Source organism: Staurois parvus, unplaced genomic scaffold, assembly GCF_062004578.1.
Source record: "Staurois parvus isolate SC_StPar_1 unplaced genomic scaffold, SC_StPar_1.0 ptg000192l, whole genome shotgun sequence".
Taxonomy (NCBI): Eukaryota; Metazoa; Chordata; class Amphibia; order Anura; family Ranidae; genus Staurois; species Staurois parvus.
In genome coordinates this window covers 346414-370668 of record NW_028317988.1, presented here as the reverse complement: position 1 = coordinate 370668, position 24255 = coordinate 346414, and the positions used below count along the sequence as shown (strand labels likewise).

Here is a 24255-nt window from a genome sequence, read left to right as displayed (position 1 = left end):
CAGGAAGGGATTAATGTGTTATCTTTAAATGGGTCATTTACACGGTTGTTTTTTAACACATGCATTACAAAGGGCCAAAACACATGCGGCCAGGTTCCCTATAATACAAATATAAAAGTAATTCAGTGTAGCTTAGGGTGTGGTTGCCATCATCCCTCTTTCCATAATAGAGATAACTATTTCTTACGTTTAAGCAAAAAAAAACACTTCAAAAAGTATTCTGGTGTTTGCATAAATCAATTGTCAGTGCAAAAAAAGTCTTATAAAAAATATATATAAATAATATTTTCCACATAAAAATATTAATAGTATAACAATAATTAATAATTGACGATGTTCCAAACGGAAAGTCCAAATAAATCAGTCCACAAAACAATCACCCCGTGCAAAAAATAAATACATATATAAATGTGTAGTGCTCCCCTCTCAGGTGTGCACTCACCAAAAAGTGTTGTCCACTCTCGTGGTTGGCACACTAGGCTTTAATTGATGATTTTCCAAGGAATAAATCAGATCACTTGTGATATTATATTCTCCTTAATCTTGAAACATTGGAATCCTAGGACAAGCGCTCCTGAACTCCAGCACACAAATTCCTCCTCCCAATGCTCCACACTCAATTGACTATATAGGAGAGAAAAAAACGAGAACCCCAAATGGTGCAATGCCAAATTTACGGTTTTATTGCCACAATAGAGTGCCACTTACAAGGTGTAAATAGGTAAAAAAGCCCAAAGATGTTAGCTTCAATAAACTCTCAATGTAAAGAAAGCCGAATCAGTGCTCTCACCACCGTCAGCCTTCGATCTCTGACTCAAAAGAAGAGGTTTCACTATGTCAGGAGATGAGTCTCCTCCAAAAATGAGTCCATCAATTTAACATGCACTGATATTAGACAAGGGGATATGTGGTTATGTAAATTCATTCCCATCTCTTTTATCTATATTGATGCTGCGTCTTTTTACTTATAATATATCATCATATACTTTATTACATCTATATATGCTTTGTTATGACAGTGTTTGTAATGTGGCACCCGTGGTCCTTGCACGTCAAATTGATGGCCTAATTTTTGGAGGGGACTCTCCTGACATATTCTTTTGATTTGGTAATGTAAGTCAGGCACCTCATATGGTCTGTTTTGCCATTACATAATTATAAAGATATTTACTAACAATTGACCATTGATAATAATTATTGTTATAGAGTGGTATCCTATCCCTGAGGAAGAATTTATGTTAATGCATTTGAAACGCGTTGGAATACGGGCTGAATATATCTGCAGTCAAACTTTGAGGTTGCAAGATGGAAATTAACTTTGGGGGATACCACTGAATACATATCGCAATGACTACAATTTTGCTAAGTCAATGAGTTGTTAAAATTATTATAATAACCTTTCTCAGTGACTATTCTATTATCTATTCAAACATTCTCAAAAATTACTTATAAATAAAATAAATTAACTATTTGAATTGGAGTGGTCACTGAGGGGTTTATTTACTAAAGCTGGAGAGTGCAAAATCAGACTCACTTCTACATAGAAACCAATCAGCTTCCAGGTTTCATTGCCAAAGCTTCATTGAACAAGCTGAGGTTAGAAGCTGATTGGTTTCTATGCAGAAGGGAGTCTGATTTTGGACTCTCCAGCTTTAGTAAATAAATAAGTATTGAAGTGTTCACTTTAGATGGAATTTTGTTCACATCTAATAATTTTGAAGTATTAACCTCCTTAGCGGTATTCCCGAGTGTAGCTCGGGGTAACATTTCAGTACCAAAAGCGGTAACCCCGAGCTACACTCGGGCTTACCATGCAGCACTGCTCAGGCATGTGTTCTTCACTTACCTTACCCTGCGCTCCCGCGATGTGTCCCCTGCAGCGTCCCCGGCCATCTCCTCCGGCCGATGCCGGCATCCGGCTTCTGTGTCCTGTCCCTGTGACGTCGGGACGTACGGGCGCCGCCGGAGGCGGCGGGAAATTTAAAAATTTTAAAAAATGACATTTTTTTTTTTTACATTTTACATAGTAAAACATTGCTGTCTCAACCAATTTCACATACATTTTGTCCCAAGTGCTTTGTCCTGTGCCCTGCCTGCATTTTGTCTGTTCTTTCTGCCTGGAAACTGAGAAACGTCCATGGCATCCAAAAAGTGTCCCTTTAGGTCAAAAGCGGTTTAGATCAGCTAGAGAACAGCGATAGTAAATCAGAACCACTTGCAGAATTGGGTGATAATGATTCGTGGGGGAAATTCGTCATCAGACACTGAAAACGATTTTGCGACTGAGCTCAGCAAGGTACGAACTTGGCGCTATATTTCAAATTTCTGTGTTTTTGGTTTGATTATATTATTGAATTAAATTTTTTATTATTATTATATTATTTTTATGATTATTTATTAAATTATAATTTATGATTTTGTGTTTCAAATTTTATCATACCCGGGATGTTTACTAGACTCTTGTTCAGACAGATTTCAGTGAGTTTTTCCTAAAAATTACAGGCCTGCAATTAAAAAAATACATATTTCCATGCAAAATAATGGTACCGCTTTCAGCACCAAAAATCTGAAATAATCATACCGCCAGGGAGGTTAAAATATATTTTCGGTATATATAATTTTTTTAAATTTTTTTTTGCATAATCACTAGTTTTTCATAGCTGAGTGGTTTGGATTGATGCACAGATTTATTTTGCACGTTTTACTGTTATTTATTATTGTGGAAGATAATGCACTATCTGAGTGTTCTTTTTTTCGAGGTATCACGGGATTGAAATAGGATTGGAATCCTTCTTAGTGGACTCATTTGTATTTACTTTGGGTGGATTTCTGATTTGGACTTGAATTGGACTACTTTGAATATTTTTTATAATATATTATTTTGTATAATTTATTTATTTATAAGTTAATTTATTTTATTTTATTTATAAGTAATTTTTGAGAATGTTTGAATAGATAATAGATAGAATAGTCACTGAGAAAGGTTATTATAATAGTTCTACTTTCAAGGGAGAAAGTGTTACTTTCAAGTGGGGGATTCACATATTAAGGTGTATTGAATTTCTTTGAGTTGTTACAATTGCTGTACTCTATGCAATGTCCATCTTGTATGTGCTGATTAGCAAAACAAAAGAAATTTGTATAAATAAAATGTTGATTTTTTTTATATAATTGGTTTCTTTCTGTAAAATCCAAGCCTGCCTTACAAATCCCACTAAATGTAAGATATAGTTCTCTCTATTATAATACAAACATTGCCTGTTTTTAGCAAACTCAAAAATCCAACATGCTCATTGTTTTCTGCATTTTAGTGCACTGGGAGCTTCATACTCAATGGCAACACAACAAAACACATGTAACATTGCACATGCATAGATCTAAATGCATCCTTAGTCTCAAAAACATTAAAATCTCATTTTTTTATCATTTTATTATATCCCTGCCCTATTAGATTGTAAGCTTTTATGAGCAGGGCCCTATTAACCCTCTTGTATTTTATTATATTGTAACTGTACTGTATTATTTCAGATTGTAATCCGTAAAAACTGTTGGCGCTATAAAAAACCTGCATTATATATTTTTATATATATATATATATATATATATATATATATATAAAATATTTTATTTATTTATTTATTTTTTTATCCAACAGTAATGTAATTTCTAATGTACAAGATGGCAAAGCAAAGTTTGAATTCGTATTGTCAAGTACCACGACTTTCCTGGTGAGTATGGAGGAATCTCTTTTATGGTAGAGCACTCTCTACTGGTACAGTACAGCAATTGCAGGGGACTTGTATTACCGTCCGGCTTATTTACTCAGATTAACCAGGAAACCCATCAGAATCCGAATGATACTTCCCATGTGCCCTCAGTCCATGTGAGGTTAGAGATTAAAGGGCCAGCTTCCTGTGTAAAATAAAAATGAAATAGTATTCCTCCTGACAGCGGAGGATCTGTCTTCTTATTGCCCATTGTTTGCGCTTGTTGTTTTTGTCTGTGACGCGTCTGCACCTTTGGGCCATCTTACCTATTTTTGCGCTCGCTTCGGCGCTGCAGATGTGTTGACAGCTCAGGCTGTATTTTAAGGAAGGAACTTATAAAACAATGCAGTCAATCTTTAGGACCGCTTTTTTGGGGGGGTTGTTTGTTTTGAAAGCTGGACTCTAGACAAATGTGAAAAAAAGTCATTTTTAATACAACCAGTATCTGAACCTGTCTTTATATCATCATGCTCTTCACAGCAGCTCATACTCAAATAGAGAGGTTTAGCATTCTAAATGAATCTGGGTTCTATTGATTTGCACAGTGCTGTCAGTCTAACATTGATAACATGCTTGCAGGAGAGAAGAGTAGGGATGACCTCAGATGCAGCTACTTCATTGGCGAACCACAGGCTGGGTGTGATTTTGACCAATCTGCACGGTTTAAAGTGTCTGTAAACTTCAGATATGAGATATGAACAAAGCATATCCCCAATAGTGTGTACTTGTCTCAATTAGGAGCACTAAGTGTCGTTTCTGTCTTCTGCTTCATTCTTCTGCTAACAGCATGAATCATTTTCTGACACCAAGAGAAAAATGGTGACAGGGGAGGGACCTCCAGCAGATTGACAGCCTCAGATCTGCTCCTGTGATCTGTATGAAGGGGGGGGGGGTGTCCTTTCTCTCCAATCAGCTCCCAGAGCTCTCTTCATTAGTTCTGCAGAGTGTAATTTAATCTCTCCACCCCCTGTTTTCTGAAATCTCAGACAACATATATAAATTCTGCACTTTGAATGGAGAACACGGCAGATAAACAGGTACAACTTAGGTAGGAGGATTTGTTTCATATCTGTGTATTACCTGAGACAAGTCACTTCACTGGGTATATGTAAAGGTTTACAACCACCTTAAAGCTGAACTCTAGGCATGATTTTTTTTTTGCATAGTTACATTGGTCTTCTCTGATAGGATGAGCTGGAGAGGTGAGGCGATGACATAACAATCTCCGCTTCATCCAATCAGAGAACGTCTTGTATTCACTGAAAAAATAAAATTTGTTCTGTGAATGGCAACGTGCTGAGCGAGCAACCCACTGTGGGCCGTGTTCAGAGGGGCAGCCACTCGGCACTGGACCTGTTATCACTGTAGTAGTGCTGACAGCTCCATTGATTGTCAGCTTCCACAGTGATCAATCAGATATAAGATATGCATACTAACATTGGACCAAGCTGGACCAATGTAACTGCAATACAAATCATACCTGGAGTTTAGCTTTGATTCCAGTGTAGTGTGCAGAGAAATCAAAGACCCCCAGCAGGAGAGCCTGGATCACAAGACTGGCTGAGCAGATTTGAAAATCCCTTGGCAGGAGAAACAGTCTTTATTTATGCATTTCCATTGTGTATTTAGCTACTTGCCTGGATTTCAACTTCATAGATGGACATATTTCAGCAATACAAAATGTTTGATAAGGCCTGGTTCACACTGCTGCGACTTACGACATATAAAGTCTCATGACAGTTGAAAACCCATTTAATTCAATTGCAGCCATTCCTATCAGTCGCTGCGACTTTTAAAAATGTTCCTCCAGTACTTTGATGTGACTTTCAGGCCACCTGAGTGCCCTAGACTCCACAAGCTGCACGAAAGTTGCAAGCAAGTTGCACTGGAAAACGCACAACAATGGGGTTTCAGCAGGATGAACCGAGCCTAAAGCAACAGAATTATGTGGTTATTAAACATATTGTATATTTCCTAATGTGTATATAATGAGAACCTCCAGGTGATGGGAAATCAGTAAAGGAAATGCTAATGCCATCCAGGAGAAACTGCAGCTTTTAGAAAGTCCACTTGAGTCTCAATATCTACAAATTAACTATTAAGCTAGGTTAACACCTCTGCATATTGCGATTCATGTGTTTTTCTGGCGTGTTTTGCTGCGCATTTTGCATTTTTTGAACAAGCATTTTTGATGCGTTTGTAATGCTTTTTTTGCCAATAGGAAAGTATTGACTTTAATGCAATTTTTTTTTTTTTTTTTGCTAATAGGAAAGTATGGCAGTTCTGTTCATGCAGTGCGACTTTTATGCTACTTGAGTGAAACTTGAGTGCCAGAGAGTGTAAAGTCACATTAAAGTCACACCCATCCAAGATCACGTTAAAGTGGCACCCTTCCAAAGCCACCTCAAAGTCGCATTACTCTCCTAGTCCATCAAACGTAAAACACAATCTACTGCAGGAAAAAAAGTCCCTGGCCCTTTCAAAAAATGCATAAGCTCAAAACACACACATGTGAAATCGATCTATAGGAAATCATGTTAAATGGACTGTAATGCATTTCTGAAAACTGGAAAACACACAAAATTAAAGTGTTACTAAACCCACAACAGTAGAATCAGTCTGTATATGCAGTAAAGCATGCTTGTTATACTCATTGTGGAACCTAAGGGGTTAATCCTCTTCATTGTCTAAAAATGCTGTTTGATCCTGACTTCTCTGATACGCCCCTTCTTCCAGTGCCCTCCTCTTATCTCTTGGTAAGACGTATCGTGTGGAGTCACTCTGCACATGCTCAGTTTTGTGTGTATTTGCATGTGATCAGCACAGGGCCAATCAGCATTGTCCAGGCAGAAGTCAGGGTTTCTGCATCCTCGTAGAGCAGAAAGAAATCTCCTCCTACAAGCTTTATCCAGTGTTCTGCTGAACACTGATAGAAGTCACAAGACTGCTCCAACTGCTGATGAAAAAAGGTATTTAGCAGTTTATAATTACTAAAATAATTGCATTTCCATGTTCTGTGTACTGTGGGAGACCAGATATAGTGAATGCAGGGTCCTGGGTTTAGTAACACTTCAAGCAGACTTTTCACAGTGCTCCTGGAAAGGACTGAGGCCTCTTGTCACATAATTGTGAGCTGTGTACTCTTCTACAGTGTTTTTTTTTTTTCAGCAGCAGGCGTAGAGAGAGGGTGGGACATGAAGGGTGAACGAAGTTGTCAGTTGCAGGAGCTGAGCATAGAAAAATAATTAACAGATTGGCACTGATATGTTTATATGTGGTTTGTACCTTTAAAGATACAGCAACCCATAACCTATGGAGGCTCTATGTTTTTAGGTATGTTTATCCTAATTCTTGAGCAAAGGTATCTTAAGAGAACACAGGTAAATAGGAGACCTAGGAATATTAGCAGTATTATATGTACTGCATGTTCTGTATAATGAATAAGTGCTCAGACATAACCATTGGTAAGCTCAGTGGAGATTCCTGGTGACCAGGATTCTCCATCCCTAATACTTACAGCAGCCTTCTCAACCTTTTTACCCCTAAGAAAGCCCTGAAATAATTTTCAGGTCTCAGGGAACCCATGCTAAAAATAAATATTTGGGGTTCAGTGGGAAGAAGGCTCCTTATACTGGTGGTCGGAATGCCACAGTTACAGACAGGTTAAAAGGTCTTTGATGTTGTGACTTTGCCATTGGCATTGCCACCCAGAACCATGTGGAGACCATTATATAGGAAATCAATCATCTGCAGGAACCCTCTAGGAACCCTAGGGTATGACGGAGCCATGGATGAGAATGGCTGACCTATTGCAATGCTATACAAAATATAAAGAGAAGCCAAGGTGATAGAAGGGAAGTTGTCCTACAAAAGATCCTTTTGTTGTGATTTACAGACCCTTATGTAAGCTATGTTCCTTGCAAAAAGTTTATTTAAATCTACAGAATAGGTCAATACAACTTAAAGGAAAATTTGGAAACCCTGGATATGCCCCAATCCAGGAATGGGTATGGGGCTTGCACCTCTCCGTAGGATAAAGAAGTGGCACAAATGTGGCTTCTTCTGCACCATGTGTATCAGTTGTACTCTACAATTACATTCCATACGGATACTCACATCTATTTAACACTCTGGTAGGCTTTTTTTTAATTTAAGATAAATGCCAGTCAGCTTAGAAAAATTGGCATGTGGGTTCCTTTCCCCCTCTTCCCAACACCCCCATCCATGAATTAAGGGACTAAGGCTTGTTTAGTCTAAGGGGATGTAGCAAGCATCACTTACCCTAATCAGTTCTGCAGTCTTTCTCTCTAGTTTCAGTATGGACAACCTGTTCTATGAAACCACTGCTCCAGTCATGTGACTGTCCCTTCTCCGGCATCGTCACATACAATGCATGACCAGTGGCCACCGCTGGTCCTGCATTGTACTGATGATATCAAGAGTCCGTCCACATTACTGGACAGAAGTGAAGAACAGCACCAGTTTCTGTTTTTTCCTTTTTTTGTAAAGCTGACTGGCATTTAAGAGCATTTAAGAGCTCGTTCACATCATGGTGTAGACACGTCAGTTTTTCTGCACGTGTTCTGCAAGGGCACAACAAAATCAATTTCTCTCTATGTGCCCTGTTCACACCACAACACTAGTATCATGTGTAGATTTAAAAAAAAAACTCATTGAATCGTGAAAGAAAACTGATGTAAACTGATGCCTCTGCAAGTGAAATCTATGCATCATTTTCCATCAGTTTTTCTGCACGTATGGTGTGAACGAGGCCTAAGGAAGTCTGTACTGAGACACTATGTAGGCTGCTGTACTCACTCAAAATTCTGAGTCACTGATACGAGCAAGAATATAAAGCAGAACTTCTGATTTCCTCTGACTAGCTACATGTTTTTGCTGGGCCAGTGACTCAGAAAATATTGAGGCCTAAGGCAGCCAAGAATCTAGTATTTTCTGAAAAAAATCAGCCTATATTTCTCATAGTACACATTTGCTATTAGATATAACATTATATACCCAGTATACGAAAGTAAAGCACACATAAACTGCCGCAATTGTCATTCTGTCCATCCAAGCTTCTGAGTAACACATCAATAAAACAGTAAATATTAAAATTAATTTTAATATACTAAATAACCAGATCTTTTCCCCACCCATGAGGTTCTCCCTCTGCTGTTCCTTCTACAAGGAGCCCAAACTCTTCCCATCCCTGAAATTTGTTTGGATGACAGCATAGTGTAATGAAACAGAGCCGAATGATGCCACTCCCATTCTCAGCCTAATTCTCAGCGGATTGCATCAAGTTATTGCAAACATACATTGCAGGTCATTAAACTAGCAAAAAAAGGTAACTGAACTAAAGTTTTTTTTCTTATATTTACCTAGAGAGTCCTTGAAACATCTGAAAAAGAGTGTGTCAAAGGTATATTCTATGTAACAGAGAAATTACATTAGTGCTTGTAGAATTCGGGTTCTGTTTTCTACCCGTCCTCATGTATTTTCTGACTCTAAAAAAAAACCTCAAAAAGTTCTAAAAAATTATTTCTTGCTGTGTCATGTGTTGTATCTTTTTTTACAGTCAGATCAAACTAATTCTTCAAATGTTAGGGGCCAGGAAGTAGACTTCTATGGAACGTTTGCATGTCCTTTTTTTAGCCTGTACATTGGAACCTTTATAGCTTAAACACCTGTAAGGAACTAGAATTGGGTATTTTGTTTATCTCTGGCTGGTTGGAAAACAATCTAGACCAGCCTTCTCAACCTTTCTAATACAGAGGAACCCTATAAAAATATCTTTCCAGTCTCAGGGAACCCCTGCTAAAAATTACATAGATATAGAGAGTTAAAAAATCGGTGGTGTGAGTTGGAACTTATCTGAGAGGCAGAAATCGCTCATTGCTCAAGGAACCCCTAACAACCTCTGGAGGAACCCCAGGGCTCCATGGAACCATGACTGAGAAGCCTTAATCTAGAACAATGAAGACTTGAGCCATAGTCATGCAAAAGACTAATGGTTATCGGCTAGATCAGACGTCTATTGTGGATACTGATAGAACTTCTTATAAACTCTGGTAATGTATACAGTGTTTTTCTCCTTTTTTGTTTTGTTTTTTAAATGAAACTTTCAGTTATCAGTTGTCCTTGACTTCCAGGCTGTACCTAAGGGCTCTAAGATCTTTAGCAGGAAAACATTGGCCTTGGAATTGTCCCTGATTTTTCAAACTAGACTATTAAAAAAATCCTTGTTTTCTGTAAGTTACATCAAATTCTTGTTACCTGTCAAAGCAAATGGCTTTTTAAAGTTAATGTTTATCAAAGACTAGGTTTGTGAAAAAAAATATCTATACTTTAATTTGGTGGATGTGTCATGATTGGTTATATAGTGATTTGTAGTCCTCCGAGCTAGTATTTTCCATGATGCACTTAGATAAACAGACAGAGCGTCAAGGTGTCCCATGTTGACAAAATCTGTCATCCGACTGCCTTGTAACGCTTTTTACTTTCAGGGAGGTTGGATGGGGGGGGGGCTTAGGTATGAGCGATCACAAGCAAAATCCAATGCATTTTCAGCATATTACTGTATATGTTTTTTTCCCAATAGTCTTGGACTTAATTGCTATGCAGTCCATAGATGCTGTCATGTCTAAAAGAACTATTTAGAAACACGACGTAAACACACTATAAACTCCTGCAAAACACACGTAAAAGCCCTTGTGTTTGGTAAACCTATTATTAGACATTAAACGAATGCAGGTAGTCTTAAATGATTTAGAAAAACCTATGCACGCAGTGCGTTTACATGCAGAAGACGCATAAGCGTGTGTATGAATGTATTTATAAAGTGTTGACATATCTTTCGTCTTTTGATTAGTGGGTCACCTTTTCACTCCTGCAGGATTACTGACACCAGAGATGGTTGTCATATTCTGAATATTAACAACATTCTGGACATTTTCCTCCAGATTCCTCGAGAAATTCTATCTAGTCCATCAGACGTTACACAATAATTGCTAGATCAGAAGCAGCTATTTAGCGTGCAAGGGTTTGGGAAGCACAATGAGAGATGTCAATTATAGGGAGATGGTGAGAGACTAGAGACACGGCAGTGTAGTGTACCATACATACTCTTCTTTTTTTTTCCCTTACCACTTGTACATACATAAATACATGTAATTGTCACTTTGTATCAAAAGAAAGTATGTAAACCCAACAAAATGCAACTGTGATAAGCAAATAATATTAGCAACAAGCAGACAGCCAGTCATTTACAAATCACTGAAATATTCCCAACTGATAAGATTGAATACAATGCTTTGTCACACATCTATGTATTGTCACGCATAATTTCAATCTCACATTTATATCTACGCTTCTATCTTTTTTTCAGTTTCAAGTCCATGGTTGGTTGTATGGTGGCACTGCCCGGTTCGATCCATTCATTTTAAGGTAATTTTTTTTATTTACAACTAAAATTGAAAGAAATGTTTTTGCAAAAAGATATTTATTTATGTGTATTTCTTTTATCCATTGCTGTTCCTTTTTTTGTAAAGTTTTAAATGCACTATAATAAGATTAAATAATAATTGATAATAATCAATATTAATACCGAAACCTTAGATTTTTGTGATAAAATACACATCCTCTAACATACAGATTTAAAGTACATCTGCGTACTTTCCAGAGTCGTTCAATGCCTTCTATAAGATCATCAGCTGTCGTTAGGCATAGTACCAAGTCTAGTGTTTGGCAGTGTGGGTAACCTTGAATTTTTCCCTGTATTGGGCTGAAGAAGAGCTCTAGAATACATAGCACATGTCTAAGTAGGTGACCAAATTTTTTCCTACATCCAATTGATTAATAATATTAATTTACTGGCCCCACTGCTGACTCAGTATACTACCGGGAACCAAGTATAGCCTCGCAGATGGAGTGAAGCTCACTGCTTGCTTATAACAGGACTGATCAACGTAGGAGCCCACAAACACTTTGAGAAACACCAACCCTTCTGGCTAATGCCACAGTTGCCAGGTCTTCATTTGAAAAAAAAGACAGCCCTTCCGAAAAAAAAGGGGCTAACTCTATATGAACATAAACCATTGGGAAGTTTTCTGCCCAGTGGCGTACAAACTTGCCCGATAAGACGCTGGTGTGAAAAATGAGTTGGGTTTTTTAGATTCTTCACTTGCATAAAAAATGAATAAAAAATTCTAATTTAAAGGAGCGTGTTTAAAAGAAAAAGAAAATCCTTGATGTCGACGACCAGGCAAGGTCTCATCTGTCTCTCGTGTCCCCATCTGAATTTCCCTTTTTTTTTTTTTTTTTGCTTCTCCAAGTTGACTGTTAGCTGTCCCACCTTGCTTCTGAAGTTGTCTCCTGATTGGTGTGCTCCCCCTCCCTTACGTCACTCGGAATATGACGTTGATTCTTCCTGTTTCCTCCAGCTGTGTCTTAAAGTAAATCTTGTGGTAGCGCGGAGCCTCAGCTGAGCTGTGCCTGCTGAACTAATACAATTACAGCCAGCCAAAGGAGAGAAGCACAAAAGAACTCTCTCCCTCTCTCTCTCTCTCTCTCTTGCCTTCTCCCAGCTTCTCTGTACTCTGCCTCCTGTTTGTTCTGTTAGCTTCACACATTCACACACACGCACACGCACACACACGCACACATACACTCTGTCTCTTAGTCATTCAGACATACACACATACACACACACACACACACACATACACACACACACTCACACATCCTCCCTCCCTTGTCAAATTGTACTGTTCATCAGCAGATAGACTAAGCATCGTGGTTGCTGTCTTTGACCGGCAAGAAGGATCAGTTTGCACAGCTTCTCTTGAGTAAGTATTGCCTACAGCCTGGCTTCCCTTAGATAACTTCTCGCCGGTACATCCTAAGGATTTTCCCTTTGAATAAGTCAATGGAATGGGAACTTAATTGACATAAGATTACCCTCAGCAGGGAGTTAACTGGAATAAGTGAACTTAAGTCATTATTTGTTGTTGATGGATTCTTTTTGTACATTGGCAGTTTCTGTTTTCTAGAATGTTTTTAAATGTTTTAGTGTTAGGTTTGTCTTGAATGCTGTTTAACTTAGCTTTTTTTTTTTTTTTTTTGGGGGGGGGGGGCTGTTTTGTTCAATGTGCTAAAGGTGCTCTCTTGCTATCCGTATTGATTTGCTTGCTATTTGCATGCATCCTGCACTTCCCCTTTTTGTTGGTACTTTGCTCCTTCTTGAACATATCATATTTAACAGTGATGACTTTATGGGTCCCTTTTAAGGGCTGTAATGGTTTTGTTGTAACGATGGTCGGAAAGTTGGTGCTTCTGATAAGTTTTCAGGCTTGGCTTGTTTGGGATGCTTGTTGCCCACCTTGGTACTTTGTAGGGCAGTGCTGACTTTGGTATTAAGCTGATTTTCATGGATTGTTAGAATAAGCAATTTGAAGGGAAACTCACTCTCATTGGTTCTCATGGCTATAGAACTGGGGCCCTGTGTTTCTCTGTGCCTCGCATCATGTCTTCAGCATGTCTTCTGAGCGCAGGAGGTTACTTGTTTTCCTTTTTGGTGATGTCTTTAGCATCACCAGGGTTAAGGATGCAGAGCTTTGATGTCGTAGACAGAGCAACTGCCGTTTGCAAGTATTCATTTAAACCATGAAGGTTTTTCCTTGGCGATCGCCTTGTGTTGTAGCAGAACAGCCTACGTTGAAAGCTGTACAAGAGAGCAACTCAGATCAAGTGCGTTCCGTAGTGAGATAACTGCTGCGAGTGGGGACGTTTTAGAGCCACACATCGAGCACATGCTGTTGCTTTCATAAGGAACTGCTCAGTGCTGAAATCGAAGGAGCACTGTTTTCTTTTGGAAGTTCAGTAACGGAAGGAGCATGCATCCTCTTGTATACAAACTACTTTACCCTGGTTATTTGTCACTTTTTTTTTTTTGCCTATGTGTCTACCTTTATTTTTTTCTTTCAGTTTTTTAAGATAATTTTCTCTTGTTCTTTTGAGGTTGTTTGCTCTGCAAGGTTAAACTCACTTCAAGGCAACTGAGCTGACTAATTTGCTATGAAAGATTTTTTTTTCTTTCTTTTTTTTTTGTCCCCCTCCCCTCCCTGCTCTCTACTATTGTAGGACCACAACAAAACGCGCATGGGCAACACAAGACAGGTGCGTTGTGTCAAGAAAGACAGGTGCAACTTTTCGTTCAGTAGGTTCTTACCAGACGACTATTGTTGAGAGGTTTATGAGTTTATGGTCAGTTCTGAGATAAGGACACCCAGCTTTGCAAGGGACTTGCAAACAGACCTGGTGAGGCGTTTTTTGTATCAAGCTGATTTGCATGCTGAGCAGCGACTCTATTATTAATCATCATTTTCCACAAACCAAAGGGTGAAGTTCTAGGTTCACCCTTTGTGTCTATTTCATGGGGAATACGAAGGTGGACTGAGAGGGTCTGTTGCTTACCTGCGTGTCATTAAATGGTGCAGCTTCCTGGAATGCTTAGAAAGTAAACTTTAGCAGTTTTGTTCCTTTATCATTACTTCTGCATTTATAAGTTAGGCCAGTTAACAAGTTCCACAGTGCCCCAGACCTTGCTTGGGTTTAAAAAAAAACATTAACAGTAGATCAACACAAAAATGTGACCACCTGGTCTGTCTCCTTTGCTTGTTTTTAACCTTAGGATGGATGGCTTGGGGCAGATGGAGAGAGGTTTCTTGGCTTTCACAGATGTCTAAAGATAGATTTCTATTGGCTATGCTTGCCATGTATAATTTCAGTTACCGTCAATTTGTGCCTTACATCTGCTGGCAGTTTGCTCTAAGCACTTACATCTCTTTCTGTAAAATAATACTTTCTAATATCACTCTTGACCTTTCCCTCTCTAGTACAGGTGTTCTCGCACAAAGACAGTCGTAATGTCCTGCTTTCACCCTGTAGGTTTTATGCAGTCTTATTAGGGATTTATATTGTCAATAAAACTGCATACTAAAAAACGACATTTATTCTTAAATTTTATTTGTTTTTGATTGCCTTATGGTTGTCAAATAGAAAGTTTTTTTTTCCCCCTTTACCTTTTTAAGAACTACTGGACTTTAAACGTTTCCAATAGCCAAAAAATATTTTCTTCATACATTTATGTCGCTGACACTTATGGCATGGCACTGGTTATTGTTTTGTATTTTACATTTTTCATCATGGTTCAGCTATATGGATCATGAAGGTATCTGTCCACAGAGTCATTTCTGTAGCGCCCCTGCCTGCAAACTAAGTCACAGATTTTAGGGTCTTCCAGATTACCTTGAACCTGTTTGGATACAGAGCTGTATCTGATCCTATTAAACAGCAACAGCTTCTTCGTGACAGTTCCACTTTCCACTTCTGTGGCCCTTTGTACAATCAATACTTCTGCTTTTTATTAATCATACATGGAGGAACTTAAGATATAAAGGTGTAAAATAGCTTGAAGTGCAAGTGGCATGAGTAGGTTTATTGCAGTGCTTTGCTGCACCTGACATTCGTCTTTTTTATGCTTTAAGATTGTTACAATTTACTCTTTATACTTTTAACAACTAGCAAGCTGGTCTGTCTACAGATTTCAAAAGTGTAACTACCCACACCTAGGAGTGTCTATATTACAGAGAGTGTGGACACCTCTTGTGTATTAGCAGGTATGACTGGTACCCTTGTCTTTTTTATTTATCTATTGCAGACAATTATTTCAGTGCTTATTACGCTATGCAAACAATCTATATGGCTAAAATCATTTTACATAGCTGCTGGTGTGACATACAGAGATATACTAGCTGCAAATTTGATGTAAATACCTGCTTGACTATATTGTGATATTGGATAACTCAACTGAGACTTGGTTGTGGTTGTCTTTTTTTTTTTTTAGAATCTGGAATATTTTCAAAATTATGCCATAAATTTAAGCTTTAAATAGAGTTTTCAATACCTACCTTCACCAAAAAGCATGATGGATTTGCATTTGGTTGAATTAAACTTTTTAACAGTGATGAAGAGTGTAATCCAAAAATTTTCTGTAGAAGCATCTATCAAAATATAATATACATGTGTGAGTAAAACTGTCACGATTTAGATTGCCACAGTTACTGACAGTCCAAAGTGAAGCATGTAGAGGAAAAAAAAATAGCATTTGCAACTTTCCTATAGTGTAATGGAACCATATATGTTTAAGTGAACATCAAACTGTAGTTTTACTAAAAAATAAAAACTGAAATAAATACAATTAATTTTTTTTTGCAAAAATTGTAAAATGTATGCATCTCTGTAGTTTCAGGAATACTACTAGAGGTAATAATTTGGTGTTGCCCAGAATTATAAAACACACATAGATTACATTTACCTCTAATGTGATTCACATTTTATAAAAAATGGTCAGATGAACGTGTACCGTACATGAAATTTGCACACTTTGGGAACTGTTGTCACATTTAAATAATATTCAAGTTGTGATGACACTTCTTACAAGTTAGGATGATACTTCTTATAACTTTTTAGAGAGTGAAATGCTTCAGTATTATTTGTGAAGCAGATATTTATAAAAAAATAAAAAATACTTTTAAATCATTTAATAACAATTGTTCCCTTCATGAACAAAAATATATTTTTATCATCTGCAAAAAATTGTGCTGTTTTTACACCCGATATAGCACAAAGTTCAGAGAAAAGATTTTTTTATTTGTTAAAAAGTGTGTTTTTCTGTATTTTTTTTATATTGTATCCCACTTATTAAAACATAGTTTATTGTATGATGCAAGCAAAAATGCCATATTTTTGACAGTGATTATGTTTCCAATAGCATTTTATTGTAAAAAGGAGTTTGTAATATTCAATAAAATTTACGATATGTGATAAAATATAGTAAAGAATAAACAGATGTTTTGAATGCTACAAATTTAGCTATGTGAAAAAAATATTTTATTGACCCACTAATTTTTCATAGCATAAAATATTGAACATTTTAGCAAAATAGTTGTTTAAAATCTTTTTTGTTCTTTTTTTTTTTATTTACAAGATCAACATGTGTATTTCACAGCCGCTGACATGTAGCTAAATGGGTCAATTTATCACCGGCTGGCAGCTGCAAAACCAGAACAAAACAAGCAGTTAAACATCTCTGGTTTAAACACATTTATTTTTATTAATCATTTTGCCATTATATTGAATTTAAACCTTGTTCTGTGTCTGAGATAAATTACAGACAGTGACTGTCAGGATCACTTTAGACAACTTTTAAACTGAAATACCCAAAATCCTAGGCTTACCTGTTTTAAAACAGAACTATATATTAGCTATAAGTCTCAAACATAAGAACAGGTTCACATTAAGTAATACGCTGGATACTTTTTGCTGTTATAGATTTGCAGCCCTGTTAGACACGTGTACCAATGATCATGGAACTTTAAAGGAATACAAGAAGTATTTTGCTAAACATTATAAATATAGGAAAGGGAATTATAGGATTAAATATTTATTAAGATTTTGAAATTTTAAACATTTACTATACCTATAGATGTATGTATGCATCTATATGTAATAACACTGCGTGGGTAAGAGTACATATGTGTGCATTAATTTGCATTTCATCATAGGATTAAGGCCTAGTTCAATCAACAAGTGAAATTAAACATGCTAAGGATAAACACAGGTCTATACACATAAGGAACAATATTAAATTTATAAAACAAAACCCTAATAAGCAAATAAAGAAAAAACTAAATGTTATAAAAAGGTGGCGGACTTGATGGACCAGTTGGTCTATTCTACCGTCACGTCTCTATGTTTCTAGTTGCAATTTATATTTTAGAGTGATGGTGCTAGTAAATGTTTTTTATAACCCGTTGTTTTTTTGACAAATTTTATGCTTTTTATCTCATTTTATGTTTTTGTAAAGATTTGTCAATATTGGCAAATTTATGTTTGCACTGGAGTCTAAGCACTTATAGTTATTTAATATATCCCTGGTTGACTTTTTATTTAGCAAAATAAGAAAAGAAAAATATCTTACTATGATAATGGTGCCTGCCAGTCTTAACTGGACCTGTGCTGTCATCTTCTTCTACATTGACCTATCTTTTTGCACGCTCTTGATGACTACTCTCTGGATAAGTGATGGTTTTGTCATGCTGAAATGATGCCTATTTGCATGAACAGTCATCCTTTAAAACTAGCCACAGATGCAGTCCTAGGGAGCGCGTAGATGTTTTTACAGGTGAACCGAAAAAGATGGGACCAATTCCAAAAAGTCTGCAGGCAGCCTCTGGCAATATACCCTATGATTTCTAAGATGTGCTCTGTTAAGCAAATGCATAGTTTAATATTAGGTGAACACACCATGAAAAAAATAGCTTTATTTTTTTTTTCCTATGCTCGTTTCAATCTCAAGAAGAGAGAAAAAGAGATAGAGATGCAAAAAAAAAAAAAGGAAAGAATGGTGGGGGGATGAGAGAGATAGAACCATAGCAAAATGAAGAGAGATACAGAGATGACTACAACAAAAAAAGTTTTTTTTTACTTGGCCAACTTCTTTTTGTTATTTAACTTTATTGTTGAGGTTACACATCCTTTTACAAAAACAGTTTCATATTTTTTTTTTCATTCTGTAGTTAATATTATTTGTGGTATGCAACACGATGTGGTCTTCCACACAGGGATGGACAAACATGAGGTCACATGACACCTATAGGGAAAAATCCTTCTATAAACCTAAGCACAAGATCTACAGGGCTAGAAAGGGTTTTGCGCAAACAACATGAAATATAGGCAGTTCACACATATGAATAGTCAACTTCAAATTGGCGAAAAGAAATTGTAGTGGTAAAATAAACACTACTGACTTGTGCATACTATCTACTTCGTTATTAGGTCACATGAACAAGACAGAATCGACAATTGCAGAATTTACCATAAGATAAAGTTCTGCGCTAGATCTGCAGCTAAGATGAATCACAGTTCATTATATGGAACGATATTCTATAATGTAAAAATATGGCAGAGGTCTATAAAAGGAAGCTGCTTTCATAAACTTGTCTTCTCTTCAATGTCCATTTGGGTCATTGTTACATGTTTTAATTTCTTTTTGGTCCAGTCGAAACTTATAAAATTATACATCCTTTAAGGCATCCCTGGGTGGAGAAATTGTGTTGTTGTCCAATGTACATTATACATTAGTATATCTTTTTTTTTTTTTAAATCTACTTTATTTACTAATGACATTTTTAAACTAGATCCCTGTTGGTTTAATGACCCAGTATCAGATTTTGAGGATATATCTTTTTTTTTAATTATTGCTCACTCTCAGTAAACATAGAATTTCTGGTGCTATGTAAAAATTGAAGTAATATTTTAATAAATTGCTGGATCACTTCTATGAAGTGCCATGTAGTGCAGTAAACTTAGCTTCATCAACAGGAAACGCAAGGAAATTGAGTAATCCAAACAGGAAGAAATTTTTTAAAAATTGACTCTTTCTATTTTCTCTCTTCATTGTGATTTTTTTAATGTCAGAAAATTTTCAAATACCAAAAGAATTTGATAACATCAAGTACAACCTAGTTATGGGTCTAGAGTATTTAAGAACATCAGTTTTATAAACATGACTCTGCCTGAAATGATTTTCTGCTTGTTCTTCTCATCTTGTATTTCTCTTCTCCTTAGTAGGATGTACTTTCATCTATGTCCATAATATCTAAATGTAATCAATTGCTTGTCTATAGTAGGATTCTTCTAATCTACTATTGGAGATAAACCATATCCTTTTAAGCACTTGAGCAAAAGAATCATATTACGGGTGCTTAAGCAGTTTTTATTTTATTTTATTTTGTATTCCTGTTTTTTTTTACTTAAATCTTAATCCATCTTAAACCAGTGAAGCAGAAATATTTAAAAATGTTTCATTTCAGGCAGAGTGCATAATAAATTGCAATAATTGTAATGTGCCATAAATCCCACAGCCTATGCATTTTGCATTTTATTCAGGATTGAGGTCAGGAAATTTGGAGAAATTTAAAGAAAATGATTCATCAGTCCTTTTGTTCTGTTGGCCAGGGTCCCAGGATTCTCGAGCTGTGCCCAGCTGACAAGCTTTTGAAGATGGCACAATAACAGTCCAGTGATGCCTGACCATGACAGCGCAGCCCTCTTAAGCAGGCAGACCAAGAGAAGAAGAGTTGACATTGGAGTGAAAAGGACTGTAGGGACAGCATCTGCATTTTTTGCTAAAGCAAGAGCTGCGTTTCACAGTGCCATGAATCCCCAAGGTTCCGAGCAGGATGTTGAGTATTCAGTGGTGCAGCATGCAGATGGGGAAAAGTCAAATGTACTCCGCAAGCTGCTGAAAAGGGCGAACTCCTACGAAGATGCCATGATGCCTTTTCCAGGAGCGACCATCATTTCCCAGCTGTTGAAAAATAACATGAACAAAAATGGTGGCGCTGAGCCTGGTTTCCCAGCCAGTGGGCTCTCCAGCACAGGCTCCGAGATACATCAGGAGGATGTATGCAGCAACTCTTCAAGAGACAGCCCCCAAGAGTGTCTTTCTCCTTTTGGCAGGCCTACGTTGAGCCAGTTAGAAATGGAACGGTTGTGTGATGAACACCTGAGAGCAAAGCGTGCCCGGGTTGAAAATATAATTAGAGGTATGAGCCATTCCCCAAATGTGGCCATGAGGGGCAATGAAAATGAAAGAGAGGGAGCCCCTCGGTCCATAAGCCCCCGAGAAAGCTATCGAGAGAACAAGCGCAAACAAAAACTGCCTCAGCAGCAGCAACAGAGTTTCCAGCAGCTGGTTTCAGCTCGAAAAGAGCAGAAGCGAGAGGAACGTAGACAGCTGAAACAGCAGCTGGAGGACATGCAAAAACAGCTGCGCCAGCTGCAGGAGAAGTTCTACCAGATCTACGATAGCACTGATTCTGAAAATAACGAAGATGGCAATCTTTCCGAAGACAGCATGCATTCTGAACTCATCGATGCTAGGGCCCGGGATTCTGTGGGCAGGTCAGACAGTGAAATGTTTGACTTAGATCCTGGGCATTTCCTTGATCGCGCCCGAGCCCTTATCAGGGAGCATGACATAGCACCAGATAATCAACCCAAAAGAGAGGGACCTAAAGACAAAGATCATTTTCATAGCACTTTCCATCCTGAAGGTAAACACTTGGCAGAAACACTAAAACAAGAACTGAACACAGCCATGTCCCAGGTAGTGGACACTGTAGTGAAAGTGTTTGCTGCCAAACCTATACGCCAACTTCCTCAGGTCTTCCCACCCCTCCAAATGCCTCAGGCCAGGTTTGCAATGAGCGGAGAAAACCACAACTTTCATACCACCAACCAACGTCTGCAGTGCTTTGGCGATGTCATCATTCCAAACCCCCTGGACACATTTGGCAATGTTCCTATGCCTAGTTCCAATGACCAAACTGAAGCTCTGCCTTTAGTTGTCCGAAAAAATTCAAATGAGCAGGCTGCTGCCGGGCCTCCGCCTGGTAGTCACCATCCTTCATTACATCAGTCCCCTCTCTCAGCTGCTGCCAGCTTCTCATCCTCTTCTTTCCGCCACCCATTCCCTCTTCCCCTTATGGCTTACCCATTTCAAAACCCTTTGGGTGCCCCATCATCAGCCTTTCAAGGAAAAGACAGGTCATCCCCAGAGTCCCTAGACTTGACAAGGGAGACGACCAGTTTGAGGACCAAGATGTCATCCCACCACATGAACCACCACCCTTGCTCTCCAGCCCATCCACCCAGCTCAACAGATGGGCTTTCCCTATCCTTCATCAAATCGGAGTGTGGAGACATGCAAGATATGTCTGACATTTCACCTTACTCGGGAAGTGCAATATCCTTTTTAAAGTGTTTATTAAGATAAATATAGTAAGCATGTCATTGTCTCTATAATGTATTGAATGACATCTTAACAATTTTGGTAAGTGAGTTAGACATTTTTAATTTTTATAGTTAATGTAGCTGTCAGAAAGACAAAAACAGGTATGAGATTTGCATCTGAAATTTGTTCAGCAGAATGTAAATATTCACAGGACCTACCACTCTATTCTATAAATCAGTGGCAGTGAAATTGGATTACAGTTGTTTCCAGGGATTAATATAGTTCACAAGAGTCCACGATGCAACTCTTATAGACCACTGCTAGCACTAAAATGTGACTTTTGCTGCTCCATAATGTATTTACCTGGGGCCTCCTGTGACAGAAGGCTTTCAGAGTGTTGAGATTGTGATGTTACCAGGGGCAGCTGCCCAAAGTAGTTTAACTGTTGTGTAAAATTAGTGGTCCACTCCATCCAAGCATATGTGTGTTCCCATTCTTATCTGTGTGCAATTCTAGCTTGGAATATTTAAATGTGCATGCTAATGTGGAGGACTGCGCATGCTACTGTACTGGACAGCTTATATGGGTCACTTAGGAATAACCGTCCAGTCGGCTGTCCTTAACATGTTTATAAGGTAATACTCATATTCATATTTCTCCAAGCTATGAGGTAATCCTCTTTAGTAATTCTATGCGGGTTTGCAATTGCTATTCTCTTATAATGTATTAAATCCATCCAACCAAGTCATCAAGGTCCATAATGTTTCCATATATTTAGGATATTATAAATGGATAGTGTGTGTATGTATATATATATATATATATATATATATATATATATATACATACTGTATATTAATGATGATTTCTCAGGATACTTACATCACATATAGCTATACTTAACTAATGTAGAATATTTTCAGACACCATATTGGACACAGATATTGGAGAATTCTTTGATTCTTAATTTTTTAAAAATACACAGTTGATTTTGTAGGTGACAACAAAGACATATTATATGAGGGTGCATATATATGCAAAATTTGGCATTAAAAAACAAATCTTTATTGAAGCCTTTTCCTAATTGGTGCCAGCTAAAAGTTAACGACATAATTGTTGCCATGATAAAAAGTGATTACTATGTTTATTTTCATCTTTGGTTAAAACTTTCATTGCTATTGTCTAAACCTTTCTGCAATTCAAAGTGTTATTTAGAGTATTTCTCTCTTGCTGCTTTCTTTCCCAATCCTTATGCATTGGAGATTTTCATGTGCTGCTGAAAGGTAATATTACAAGGGTTATTTCATGAATGCATTTTAGCTTTAATATTTACTGTAACATTCAACATCAACAATTATACATTGAATATGTTTATTACCCTCAGTACACTGTCTGACTATAACCAGGGATATACAATGGGATCCCTCACTAAAGATCTCATGAAGATTGCCCTCCTTCCAGACCCAACATTTTTCCTTGAGTTGCTTGACTTTGTGAAGCAAAATGCATGTGGTTAATTACTGGTGGACATTTCTGTTTAGAAATAGTGACCACCAATCCAGTTGGAAAATGTGTTTGTATACAACCAAGCACATATGATGTTGTAGAAATCATTATTATTTCTCAGGACCTAAAAGCCAACCCTCTGAAAACAGATGCAGCATGGTAGTCACCCATTGGCTTCTTGTATCTCTCAAATGTTCTAGGAGGAAGATTTCCCCACAATGAGTTTTGTCTCTGCTTCCTCCGACTCTATTGTACATCAGTGGCAGTGTTGTGGCCACAACTCCCATTTTACAAGTCTCCTTTTGCTAGGATGCACACTCTAATTTATTTTTATTTTACACATTTATAGATTAGCAAACTGTAGTGCCTAACAGGGCAGCTTTGAAGACTCATTGCAGTCCCTGAAGGATTTAGAGATCTAATATAATTTAATGCAGTAATATATTCATGTACACATAATAAGGTCAGTTTGGGGAAAGTTAATCATCAAATGCTATTGGGTGGAATGTGGAGAACTGGAGAACCAGGAGGAAAGACACAGCAAAAGCATACAGAGGATGTGAAACCTTCATATAGACAAGAGTTCTTGGTAGAAATCAAACCCAGGGCTACAAAGCAAGTGTTCTAACCACTTAGCCACCATGTTGCCCTTGACTGTATCCTGTCTGCTAAGCATGCAACTAAATATATAAATTGGCTTCCAAAATACAATTTGTATAATTACTATGTATAGTATTAGATTTTATAGGTTTTATCGATAAATATGTTTCTGGGGTCCCACTAAATAGCTGATAGAAGAAGACCCAACATGTTATCCAGACCCTCAGGCCCTTACATTATGGAAATACCATACAGGCAAAGTGCCAACATAATTTGGCTTTGTAAACACTTTTGAAGTTTGACGAATCTAGAAACTCTGATTGGAAAATCTCAGCACTGGAGTCCCTGAAAGATACAAGAAGCCAGTATGTAGTTTCAGTTGACAGTATGCATCAAAATATTACATTAGTTTTTGGGTGGAGGTGACCATTAACCCCATATAATTGTTTTTTAGATGTTTATGAGCATGTTAACACAATACATATTGAATGTGTGAAAGAAAATGGCCTCTTTTGTTAGGCA

The 24255-nt window shown here is 37.5% G+C and overlaps 1 protein-coding gene across 1 annotated transcript in view; it reads left to right on the top strand.

Annotated features, from left to right (window-relative positions):
• The first annotated feature begins 12232 nt into the window (after positions 1–12232).
• The window catches only part of PROX1 (prospero homeobox 1), a 111483-nt gene continuing 99460 nt past the window's right edge, over positions 12233–24255 (top strand). Inside the window, exons 1-2 of the mRNA XM_089677775.1 lie at positions 12233–12613; positions 19848–21634. Coding sequence (XP_089533901.1) covers positions 19915–21634 — 1720 coding nt within the window. The 5' untranslated portion in view covers positions 12233–12613; positions 19848–19914. The remainder of the gene's footprint in view (positions 12614–19847; positions 21635–24255) is intronic.